Source organism: Phyllobates terribilis, unplaced genomic scaffold (genome assembly GCF_046119375.1).
Source record: "Phyllobates terribilis strain yellow unplaced genomic scaffold, ASM4611937v1 Scaffold_7__3_contigs__length_470593459, whole genome shotgun sequence".
In the NCBI taxonomy this organism is placed as follows: Eukaryota; Metazoa; Chordata; class Amphibia; order Anura; family Dendrobatidae; genus Phyllobates; species Phyllobates terribilis.
The window spans coordinates 184,206,501-184,220,359 of record NW_027362767.1 but is presented as its reverse complement, the minus strand read 5'-3'; the positions used below and the strand labels follow the sequence as shown (position 1 = coordinate 184,220,359).

The 13,859-nt window shown below is 41.4% G+C and overlaps 1 protein-coding gene across 1 annotated transcript in view; it reads left to right on the top strand.

The window, feature by feature from the left end:
* Window positions 1-10,020, top strand: part of LOC141155461 (uncharacterized) — a 62,821-nt gene extending 52,801 nt beyond the window's left edge. The window contains exons 7-8 of the mRNA XM_073642327.1: window positions 3,193-3,318; window positions 9,787-10,020. Coding sequence (XP_073498428.1) covers window positions 3,193-3,318; window positions 9,787-10,020 — 360 coding nt within the window. The remainder of the gene's footprint in view (window positions 1-3,192; window positions 3,319-9,786) is intronic.
* The last annotated feature ends 3,839 nt before the right edge of the window (window positions 10,021-13,859 follow it).

The following is a 13,859-nucleotide window of genomic DNA, read 5'->3' as shown; positions in this document are numbered from 1 at the left end:
CAATAGACAGTCTTAAAATGTTCTAGAACTTTTAAAGTGGTTCATGCTGTTTGACATTTTAATGTAAGACATATTTAACCCCTTAAGGAACAGACCTAATTTGACCATAAAGGGGTGGACCGGAACTGACAATTATTCTCACCCTAAATCCCCATTTAATGTTATAATCTAATCTCTTTTCTAATATTCTCTAATTAAAAATTATCTATCCTTCACACACTACACTCTGTATATGCTTTATTTTTTGCATTACATTCTCTTTGGCACTTCTACGAATTGCGATGCATGCTGGGTTAGTCAAAGTGTCATCAGGGGGCACAGGCTGTGGTCACTGCTTGCAGCTCTTTTCCCCTTCCTGAAACAATGACATCTGTTGTCCATTCCGACGGATGCTGAGTTGATTCTTATGACTGTGTAATATACACAGTGACAGTGCGCTCACTCATCAGCTCTGATTAGAAGTGATGATCCAGCAAGAGAGCGCACTGTCACAGTGTGTTGTAAGAAAAATCCCCTGCATGTAGAGACTGGCCCCGCACCCACAAGTGATGAGGTGAGGTGAACAAAAATGACAATTCTGGCATAGTTTATTTTTTGCAGCATTCACAATGTGGGATAAATAATGATATCGTTTTCTTCTACTGGTTATCTTGATGTCAGCAGTGGCAGACACTGAAAGCCCCTGTGCAATAATTGTGTATGGGGCCCTGCGCCCCCCCTTTCTTAAAGAGGTCTTCCATTTTAATTTTTTTTTGTACTCATCGTCTTGTGCTAGGGAAAAAATAATACAATTAGAATTACTCATTTTCACCTGCTCTTTTGATGTGTCTCTGCTACTGCTCCGTTGATGTGTACAGGCAGCAGTGGTAATGTCACACATGACCACTTAAGCACACTTTCTGCACATCGTACAAGCAGCCCGCACACATTCTACACATCACACAGGCACAGCACACACGTTCTACACATCACACGAGCAGACCGCACACTTTCTAAACGTCACACAAGTACAGCGCACACTTTCAACACACCACCCAGGCACAGCGCACACTTTCTACACATCACACAAGCACAGCGCACACGTTCTACACATCACACCGGCTCAGCGCACACGTTCTACACATCACACAGGCTCAGCGCACACGTTCTACACATCACACCGGCACAGCACACACGTTCTACACATCACAGAGGCACAGTGCACACGTTCTACACATCACAGAAGCAGACCGCACACTTTCTACACATCACACAGGTACAGCACACACGTTCTACACATCACACGAGCAGACCGCACACGTTCTACACGTCACACAGGCACAGCGCACACGTTTTACACACCACCCAGGCACAGCGCACACATTCTACACATCACACAGGCACAGCGCACACGTTCTACACATCACACAGGCACAGCACACACGTTCTACACATCACACAGGCACAGCGCACACTTTCTACACATCACACAGGCACAGATCACACTTTCTACAGACCACACAGGCACAGCACACACTTTCTACAGACCACACAGGCACAGCACACACGTTCTACACATCACACAGGCACAGCGCACACGTTCTACACATCACACAGGCACAGCGCACACTTTCTACACATCACACAGGCACAGCGCACACTTTCTACAGACCACACAGGCACAGCACACACTTTCTACAAATCACACAAGCACAGCACAGACGTGAGAGATGTATGTACAGTTTATACTGTAAATATTCCAGTTTTTAAATGATTATGCAGATACTGGTATTTTTTGAGCCTCCTATTATTCCTTTTTCTTCCATTTTTAGTTAAAAAATGTAAATTTTTTTCATGTTTTCATTTGGAATTGAATGTGCAGCTCCCAGCGCCTCTGTGTATATGGAAATAAATGTGATTATGAGGCTTGAGCTTTTTCTCAGTCTGTCAAACTCCTCACATGCCACAGTTGCTATTGACTATGGTATGTATAGAATTAATGGAGCCACTGCAAACCCTGACACTGACATTGGCTGTGTGCTATCAGCAGGGGGTCTGCACTATAAGAGGGAATCCTGGGAACATTGTCCCTGGATGGAGAGCCATTGCCATTTCTCATCTTAATGGAAAGCTGCACATAGTAGTACATAAAAAGATAGTGAAGTGACGGAGAGCAGATCAGCCTGGTTCACACCACCTTGTATTTGGCATACTTTGTGCCAGAAATATTCACCACGATTCTATCTATTCCATGTTAGGATATATTCCTATCAGCAGCCCACACTCTTTTTCATCTAGGTCTAAAACACATCATCTACATGGTGCAGTCATGGAAGTTTTTGGTTGCAAATGAAAACAAGAACTCTCGCACATAAAGCTTAATAAATCTTTGCTGTTAATATATTCATATTGACATTTTTCTGTGTTGCAGAAATGCAGCCCTGTTTAGCTGTGGTTTATTTTTATAAAATGCCCAATCAATAGAAAGTATGACAATTTTCTTAGTTTACAAGTTTAAAATTTACAAGGTAGCTACATGTCTTACTTGCAAAAATCGTCTTGTAATCACATCATGTCCTATTTCTGCATCCTGTGTGGTGCTATGGCTCTATTCACACTATAATATATATATATTTGGAGCAGACTCTGATTTGAATAGTGCCACTGTGCCATACCCACCACAATGAATGATAAATTACATATTGTGCGTTATACTTCTTCTGTGATGCTCCTGCTCTATGTGAAAACTTTTGCAAAATTTGCTGCGCCGTTCAATACAGTGATAAAAGGTATGAAGTTGCAGAACAACGGAGGGATGAATGAACATATTTAGACCTTCGTAAGGTCCGGGGGGCTATGGCTGCAGTTGGTGTATGTCCTCAGAGCTTTCCCAGTGAATTTACTGAACATGTATGGTCACATAATGTGACGTAACACAACTTTATTCCCCACAAGTAGTAGACTGAGAAAAACTAAGCACAAAGCAACAAACACCCATACAATAGAATGCTTTTGAAGTTTTCTTTATAAACGCAACATTTCCTACAAATTCTTGTTTTTCGGGAGACCACCCGCACTAAAAACAATATATATAACAATTGTGTAGTAGTTGTGCTTCTTTGCGACGCACCGTTACCCAGAGGCTTGTAAATACTCTAACGTCACAGATTTACTAGTCAGGATCAATATTTTAATGTTTCCTTTCTGATTTAGTCAGAAATTTATGCAGCAGATTACAAGACGGAGCACGTAGATGGAGAACGCATGAAAGCCGAGAACGCAAAGCTAAAGAAGAAAGAAAAAGAAATGAAAGAGCAAATGTTGATCCTAAAAGAACAGGTAAACTGTGTAACCATTGTGAAATAACACTCGCTCCTGTGATAAAACGAGCAGGGAAATGTGTTATCTAAGAACAAATCATCTGCGAGTCTCTGCTGTACTAACTTATCATAAGTGACTTATGCTTCCATCCCCTGACCAGGAGCTGTGATATGTGCCGACCATGAACTGGAGCAACTCTACATGGTCAGACAGAGCCAGGGGCATAATGTTCATGGTTGCAGACGGTGCCCATGTGGAAAGGGGGGGGGCTGCTCCTATTTCAGCAGAAATGCATTGTGATGCAGAGACTTGCTGGGTCTCTACATGGCACTATATGCCGCAGGTCAATCAGAGGCTGGCGTGCAAGTCACTGGCTACACATGGCTGAGATGTCATGCACTGCCCATTGCTTGAAGTCAGCTGCTGGCTACAGAAGAGGATGCTGCGCTTTGTGGGAACGGAGGGAGCTGAGTGGAATTGTTTATTATTATTGTTGAGGAAAGGACGGATGCTGGAAATATTTTTGAGCTGGAGGTGGCGAGAGCTTGGATGTGGGGTTTGAAGGACAGAGCAGAGTCAAGGGTTACACCGAGGCAGCGGATTTCTGGTGCAGGGGAAAGAGTAGTGTCATTTATTGTGATAGAAAGATCAGATGGGGAAGATACGTGAGATGTAGGAAAGATGATGAGTACAGATTTGTCCACATTGAGCTTAAGGAAGCGGGAGGAGAAGGAGGAGGATATGGCTGCTAGACATGCTGGGATTCTGGACAGCAGAGAGGTGACGTCTGGGCCAGAGAGGTAGATCTGAGTGTCATCAGTGTACAGGTGATACTGGAAGCCATGGGACTTTTTTAACTGTCCCAGGCCAAGGGTATAGATGGAGAAAAGTAGGGGTCCTAGGACGAAACCTTGAGGGACTCCAACAGAGAGAGATCAGGATGAGGAAGTAGTGTGGGAGTGGGAGATGCTAAGTGTGCGGTTAGAAAGGTATGAGGAGATCCAGGACAGGGCAAGGTCTTTGAGACCAAAGGAAGAGAGAATCTGTAGTAGGAGGCAGTGGTCAACTGTGTCAAAGGTAGAGGACAGGTCTAGAAGAAGGAGTACAGAGAATTGTCTTTTAGATTTGGCTGTAAGTAAGTCATTAGTAATTTTGGTAAGGGTAGTTTCGGTGGAATGATGGGGATGGAAGCCAGATTGTTGGTTGTCAAAGAGAGACTTAGATGAGAGGAAAGTTCAGCGTGAACGTGTTGCTCAAGGAGTTTGGAGGCAAATGGGAGCAGCGATATGGGGTGATAGCTGGACAAAGCGGCTGGGTCGAGGGATGGCTTTTTGAGGATGGGCGTGATTGTGCATGTTTGAAAGCAGAGGGAAAGGTACCAGAAGTTAGTGATAGGAGGAGAGTAAGCTCTCCTTCAGTGATGTTGGAGATGGAGGTTATGAGGGAACGGCAATTATCTGGAAAACAAAGGAGTTTTTGTGGTCGGACAATGAAGGCTTGCCTTGTTTGGTCAATCTTGTTTTTGAAGTGTGCTCGAGGGGGCAGTGGAGGGCGGAGGAGGGAGTTAAAAGTGTTGAATAATTGTTTAGGGGTCTAGGATAAGGAAGATATGAGTGTTGTGAAGTAGGCCTGTTTAACAGAGGTGAGGGCTGATTTGAATGCGAGTGTTGCGTGTTTGAATGCAGTGAAGTCATCTTGCGAATGTGCTTTCTTCCAACGCCACTCCACAACCCTGGACACTTGCCAAAGTTTTTAGTGAGGTTATTGTGCCAGGGTTCTCTATTGATTCGTTGCACTCTGCCAAGCACGAGAGGGGAGACCGAGTCAATAGCTGATGCGAGAGTGGCATTGTAGAAAGCGGTGGCCCTGTCTGTGTTGTGGAGTGAAGATGGATGTCAGTGGTAGAATAGAATCAGAGAGTGTGTGAGTTCCTTAATGTGAAAGGTTTCTGCATTGCTGTGCTAGTTGTTAGATATGGGTGACAGGTGAAGAGGAGAGAGATGAGAAAGTGAGTAGATGGTGGTCAGATAAGGTAAGGGGGCAGGTTGTGAGGTTAGATAGGGAGCAGAGTCGGGTGAAGATGAGGTCCAAATGTATGTCTGTCTGTGTGGGTGGCTGAGGAGGACCACTGAGTAAGTCCAAAGGATGAAGTAAGCGACAGGAGTTTGGATGCTGCTGACTGGTGGGTGTCAGAGGGGATGCTGAAATCGCCAATGATTATGGTGGGAATGTCAGCAGAGAGAATGTGAAGTGGAGGTCACCATAACACAGCGCAGCAGGGGAGGCAGTGTCAGAGGGTGTCATTTTAATTTTTTATGCATTAAAAGAACAGCGGCAGAACGGGGGACAGATATACCAGGATTGGGAACATATTTCCCAGGATGGGCCCAGTATTTGGGACATATATACCAGGATGGGGGGCATATTCAGCAGGTTAACTAAGTATTGAACACGTCACCAATTTTCTAAGTAAATATATTTCTAAAGTTGCTATTGACATGAAACCATCACCGGATGTCAGTAGCAACCCATCCAATCCTCACAGGCAAAGAAATCACCATATATGTCCATTAATTAAGTTATCTGTAATAATGAGAAATGACACAGTGAAAAATGATTGAACACATGAAGAAAGAGGTGCAAAAAGCCCTGGAAAGTCCTGACACCAGCTGAAATCTATCAGTAATTAGTAAGCAATTCTGCCACTCAATGACAAATACTATCAGCTGGTTCAGCTGATGGCCAATAAAAAGGCATCTCATTAACCAAGGTGCCACACAAGAAATATCTAATGACGGGAAAAGCCAATGAGCTGTCTCAAGAGCTTCACAACCTTATTGTTGCAAAACATACTGATGGCATTGGTTACAGAAGAATTTCTAAACTACTGAAGGTTTCAGTGAGTACTATTGGGACCATAATCCAGAAGTGGAAAGAATATAATTTCACCATAAACTGGCCATGACCAGGTGCTCCCTGCAAGATTTCAGACAGAGGAGTGAAGCGAATTATCAGAGGAGTTGTTCAAGAGCCAAGGACCAACTGTGGAGAGATTCAGAAAGACCTGGAATCAGCTGATTCAATTGTTTCAAAGAAAACAGTAAGTAATGCTCTCAACCTGCATGACCTGTATGCACGCTCCCCACGCAACCTCCATAGACTGTATGCACGCTCACCACTCAACCTCCATGTCCTGTATGCACGCTCAGCACACAACCTTCATGGCCTGTATGCACGCTCACCATTCAACCTCCGAAACCTGTATGCACGCTCACCACGCAACCTCCATGGCCTGTATGCACGATCACTACGCAACCTCCATGGCCAGTATGCACGCTCACCACACAACCTCCATAGCCTGTATGAATGCTCACCACACAACCTCCATGGCCTGTATGGACGCAACCTCCATGGCCTGGATGCACGCTCACCACACAACCTCCACGGCCTGTATGCAAACTCACCACTCAACCTCCATGGCCTTTATGCACGCTCACCACACAATCTCCATGGCCTGTATGCATGTTCACCACGCAACCTCCACGGCCTGTATGCACGCACATCACAAAACCTCCACGGCCTCTATGCACGCACATCACGCAACCTCCACGACCTGTATGTACGCTCACCACGCAACCTCCATGGCCTGCATGCACACTCACCACGCAACCTACATGGCGTGTATGCACGCTCACCACGCAACCTCAATGGCCTGTATGCACGCTCACCACGCAACCTCCATGGCCTGTGTGCACGCTCACCACGCAACCTCCATGGCCTGTGTGCACGCTCACCACACAACCTCCATGGCCTGTATGGATGCTCACCACACAACCTCCATGGCCTGTATGCACGCTCACCACGCAACCTCCATGTCCTGTATGGATGCTCACCACACAACCTCCATGTCCTGTATGGATGCTCACCACACAACCTCCATGTCCTGTATGGATGCTCACCACACAACCTCCATGTCCTGCATGCATGCTCACCACACAACCTCCATGTCCTGCATGCATTCTCACAACACAAGACTCTATTGCTGAACAAAAAGCATGTTCAAGCACGTTTAACCCCTTCACGACCTATGACGCATAGGTACATCATAGGTCTTGTCCCGGCATTTGATGCAGGCTTCGGGTCTGGGTTGATCAGCTTTCATGTGCCCCTAACAGTCGCCGGAAGCAAGTCACAAACCCAGCCCATCGGTGCCCCGTCACATGACAGCGGGCGACGATGGGTTGGCATGACGATCAGGGATCTGCAGAAGACCCCTGTGCTTGTCCCTTCTCATCTGCTATTAACACTGGCCCATGGCCGGCGTTCATAGTAGATAAACAATCAGAAGATCGCAGCTTCAAGTCTCCTAAGGAGACTATTGAAGCAGATAAAAAGTAAAAAAAAAGTTGTTTTTTTTAAATATTAAAAAAATATAAAAGTTTAAATCGCCCCCTTTTTGCCCCATTGAAAATAAAACAAAAAAATACACATATTTTGTATCGCTGCGTTCAGAAACTCCCGATCTATCAAAATATAAAAATAATGAATCCGTTCTGTAAACGGCGTAACAAGAAAAAAAAGTCAAAACACCGGAATTACGTTTTTTTGGTCGCAACCATCAGTGCAATAAAATACAATAATAGGCGATCAAAACATTGTATCTATCCCAAAATGGTATCAATGAAAAATGTCAGCTCGGCACGCAAAGAATAAGCCCTCACCTGGCCCCAGATCCCGAAAAAAGGTAACTCTACGTGTCTCAGAAAATGGCGCCATTTTTTTTCTTACAAACTTTGGATTTTTTTTCACCACTTAAATAAAAAAGAAACTGTACATATTTGGTATCTGCAAACTCGTAATGACCTGGAGAAATTGTCAGGTCAGTTTTAGCATTTAGTGAACATGGTAAAAAAAAAAAACAATTGTGGAATTGCACTTTTTTTTGCAATTTCACCACACTTGGATTTTTTTTCCTGTTTTCCAATACACTATATAGTAAAATCAGTTGTGGCATTCAAAAGTACAACTCGTCCCACAAAAAACAAGCCCTCACATGGCAATATTGATGGAAAAAAAAAAGTTCTGGCTCTGGGAGGAAGGTGAGCAGAAAAACAAAAACGCAAAAATGGAAAATCCCAAGGTCGTGAAGGGGATAACGTTTGCTGAACAACATTTAGACAAGCCTGTGAAATACTGGGAGATTACAGTCTAATCAGATGAGACCAAAATTGAGCTCTTTGGATGCCATAATACACACCATGTTTGAAGGCCAACAGGCACTGCTTATAACCCCAAAAACACCATACCAACAGTGAGGTTTGTAGGTTGGAACATCATGGTGTAGGGCTATTTGTCAGCATACGGCACTGGCAAACTTCATTTAATTGAAGGAAGGATGAATGGATAAATGAGACATTCTTGATAATAATCTGGTGTATCTACAAGGATGTTGAAAATGAAATGAGGGTGGACATTTCAGCAAGACAATGATCCCAAACACACAGCCAAGGAAACTCTCAGATGGTGTCAGAGAAGGAAATGGCCGAGACAATCACCGGACCTGAATCCAATAGAAAATGTATGGAAGGAACTAAAGCTCGGAGTTCATAGGAGCCACAGGACCTTCAGGATGTGAAGAGTTTGTGTGGAAGAATGGACCAAAATCACACCTGAGCAATGCCTGCGACTAGTTCCTCCATACAGAAGGCATTTTGAAGCTTCATCACCAACAGTGACTTTTGTTAGAAGTATTAAATAAATTTCAGTAAGAGTGTTCATTACTTTTTCCCTGTGTCATTTCTCATTATTATACATAATTTAATTTGGGCAGTAACGGGTTGGCTGAGTTCAGTTTTATTCGGATGACAGGAAAAGGGCAGTGCTGGTAGTGTTCAATCATAAGACAAGGTCAGAAACAAGCCAGGTCAGAGCCAAATACGTCATTAGTAGATTACACAAGATTACTGTGAAGGAGCGTTTCCCGATAATCTTGCAATCTAAACACCTGATAAATGAGCAAACTACTCGTTCGTCGGGTGAAATGATCTTTTGTGCTGCAGAAAAGTTCATCATTTACACCTCATTCAACATGTAGAACCTTATTGCTTGAGTCTGGTGTAAAACTGAGGGGTCCCGTTATAAAAGCCAGGGCCATTAGAGAGTGATCGAAGCAATTACTGCCATTCAACCTACAGACAAAAGAAAAGGTTAATGCTGAGATGGTGGGAACAGGGAGGAAAAATAAGATGTGAGAGGTGCGACATCTCTGACATTGCCTTTCCCGTATTAGAAAAAAATTGTAAATACTTCAAAGAAGTAAAATAAAAAATCAGATGAATATAAGAATACCCCAATATGATGCAAATGGACACATGACCATTATACATGAACAAACAAAGAACATTCTAACTTTTCTGCTTGCACATACAATTTATTTTGTTTTGAATGCTTTCTTTTATATTCCCCATTGGTTTGTTCTTCCCACAGCTGAAGGTGTATGAAGATGATTTTCGGAAGGAGCGCTGTGATAAGCAAATCTTGCAGCGTCTTCTAAAGTGCCGCAATACGTCACGTGACCCAATACTTGTGCACCGCTGCAATAATGTGACCCACAAAGGACCATCTGAGAGCACCGGGCGACTTTCCAGAAGAGGAAGCAACAGGGAAGAGACTGCAAGGAACATGGAGGAAGCCGCTGAAAAACATCGCATGGCGTTTTAGAAACTGTTACCGCTTCTGTGAAATGCCGATCATGCAACAACCTGACTGATGACATATCTCCTATGTGACTTCTTGTAAGGAGCCTGATGTATGCTTTGTAATTAAGAAAAGAAAGTTAGTCTAATGATTATACAATACAAAATGGACAATCATTCTTCTTCCCCCAACAAAACAAGGGCAACCGATAAAACGAATAGTCAACGTATCGTCTGTTGTAGAATCTATGAGCATTTATTTCATAGTCTGCAACCGCCTATATATGATGCTCTTTATCTTGGCAACTGGGAGATGTAAATTCTCAATCTACAGGTGTATCTCACTAAATTAGAATATCATCAAAACTGAAATTCCTATATTATATAGAGTCATTACACACAGAGGGATCTATTATATAGAGTCATTACACACAGAGTGATCTATTATATAGAGTCATTACACACAGAGTGATCTATTATATAGAGTCATTACACACAGAGGGATCTATTATATAGAGTCATTACACACAGAGGGATCTATTATATAGAGTCATTATACGCAGAGGGATCTATTATATAGAGTCATTACACGCAGAGGGATCTATTATATAGAGTCATTACACACAGGGATCTATTATATAGAGTCATTACACACAGAGGGATCTATTATATAGAGTCATTACACACAGAGGGATCTATTATATAGAGTCACTACACACAGAGGGATCTATTATATAGAGTCATTACACACAGAGGGATCTATTATATACAGTCATTACACGCAGAGGGATCTATCATATAGAGTCATTACACACAGAGGGATCTATTATATAGAGTCATTACACGCAGAGGGATCTATTATATAGAGTCATTACACGCAGAGTGATCTATTATATAGAGTCATTACAGGCAGAGGGATCTATTATATAGAGTCATTACACGCAGAGTGATCTATTATATAGAGTCATTACACGCAGAGTGATCTATTATATAGAGTCATTACACACAGAGTGATCTATTATATACAGTCATTACACACAGAGGGATATATTATATAGAGTCATTTCACACAGAGTGATCTATTATATATAGTCATTACACACAGAGGAATCTATTATATAGAGTCATTACACACAGAAGGATCTATTATATAGAGTCATTACACGCAGAGGGATCTATTATATAGAGTCATTACACGCAGAGCGATCTATTATATAAAGTCATTACACGCAGAGCGATCTATGATATACAGTCATTACACGCAGAGGGATCTATTATATACAGTCATTACACGCAGAGGGATCTATTATATACCATCATTACACACAGAGGGATCTATTATCTAGAGTCATTACACACAGAGTGATCTATTATATAGAGTCATTACACGCAGAGGGATCTATTATATACCGCCATTACACACAGAGGGATCTATTATATAGAGTCATTACACCCAGAGGGATCTATTATATAGAGTCATTACACGCAGAGGGATCTATTATATACCATCATTACACACAGAGGGATCTATTATATAGAGTCATTACACACAGAGTGATCTATTATATAGAGTCATTACTCGAAGAGGGATCTATTATATAGAGTCATTACACACAGAGGGATCTATTATATAGAGTCATTACACGCAGAGGGATCTATTATATACAGTCATTACACGCAGAGGGATCTATTATATACCATCATTACACACAGAGGGATCTATTATATAGAGTCATTACACACAGAGTGATCTATTATATAGGGTCATTACACGCAGAGGGATCTATTATATAGAGTCATTACACATAGAGGGATCTATTATATAGAGTCATTACACACAGGGATCTATTATATAGAGTCATTACACACAGAGGGATCTATTATATAGAGTCATTACACACAGAGGGATCTATTATATAGAGTCATTACACGCAGAGTGATTTATTATATACAGTCATTACACACAGAGGAATATATTATATAGAGTCATTACACACAGAGTGATCTATTATATAGAGTCATTATACGCAGAGGGATTATATAGAGTCATTACACACAGAGGGATCTATTATATAGAGTCATTACACACAGGGATCTATTATATAGAGTCATTACACACAGAGGGATCTATTATATAGAGTCATTACACACAGAGGGATCTATTATATAGAGTCATTACACATAGAGGGATCTATTATATAGAGTCATTACACACAGAGGGATCTATTATATAGAGTCATTACACGCAGAGGGATCTATCATATAGAGTCATTACACGCAGAGGGATCTATTATATAGAGTCATTACACGCAGAGGGATCTATTATATAGAGTCATTACACGCAGAGGGATCTATTATATAGAGTCATTACACGCAGAGGGATCTATTATATAGAGTCATTACACGCAGAGTGATCTATTATATAGAGTCATTACACGCAGAGGGATCTATTATATAGAGTCATTACACGCAGAGTGATCTATTATATAGAGTCATTACACGCAGAGTGATCTATTATATAGAGTCATTACACGCAGAGTGATCTATTATATACAGTCATTACACACAGAGGAATATATTATATAGAGTCATTACACACAGAGTGATCTATTATATACAGTCATTACACACAGAGGGATCTATTATATAGAGTCATTACACACAGAAGGATCTATTATATAGAGTCATTACACGCAGAGGGATCTATTATATAGAGTCATTACACGCAGAGCGATCTATTATATAAAGTCATTACACGCAGAGCGATCTATGATATACAGTCATTACACGCAGAGGGATCTATTATATACAGTCATTACACGCAGAGGGATCTATTATATACCATCATTACACACAGAGGGATCTATTATCTAGAGTCATTACACACAGAGTGATCTATTATATAGAGTCATTACACGCAGAGGGATCTATTATATACCGCCATTACACACAGAGGGATCTATTATATAGAGTCATTACACCCAGAGGGATCTATTATATAGAGTCATTACACACAGAGGGATCTATTATATAGAGTCATTACACACAGAGGGATCTATTATATAGAGTCATTACACACAGAGGGATCTATTATATACAGTCATTACACACAGGGATCTATTATATAGAGTCATTACACAGAGTGATCTATTATATAGAGTCATTACACACAGAGTGATCTATTATATAGAGTCATTACACACAGAAGGATCTATTATATAGAGTCATTACACGCAGAAGGATCTATTATATAGAGTCATTACACGCAGAGCGATCTATTATATATAGTCATTACACGCAGAGGGATCTATTATATACAGTCATTACACGTAGAGGGATCTATTATATACAGTCATTACACACAGAGGGATCTATTATATAGAGTCATTACACACAGAGGGATCTATTATATAGAGTCATTACACACAGAGGGATCTATTATATAGAGTCATTACACACAGGGATCTATTATATAGAGTCATTACACACAGAGGGATCTATTATATAGAGTCATTGTATGCAGAGGGATCTATTATATAGAGTCATTACACACAGGAATCTATTATATAGAGTCATTACACACAGAAGGATCTATTATATAGAGTCATTACACACAGAGGGATCTATTATATAGAGTCATTACACACAGAGGGGTCTATTATATAGAGTCATTACACACAGAGTGATCTATTATATAGAGTCATTACACACAGAGGGATCTATTATATAGAGTCATTACACACAGGGATCTATTATATAGAGTTATTACACACAGAGGGATCTATTATATAGAGTCATTACACACAGAGGGATCTATTATATAGAGTCATTACACGCAGAGGGATCTATTATATAGAGTCATTA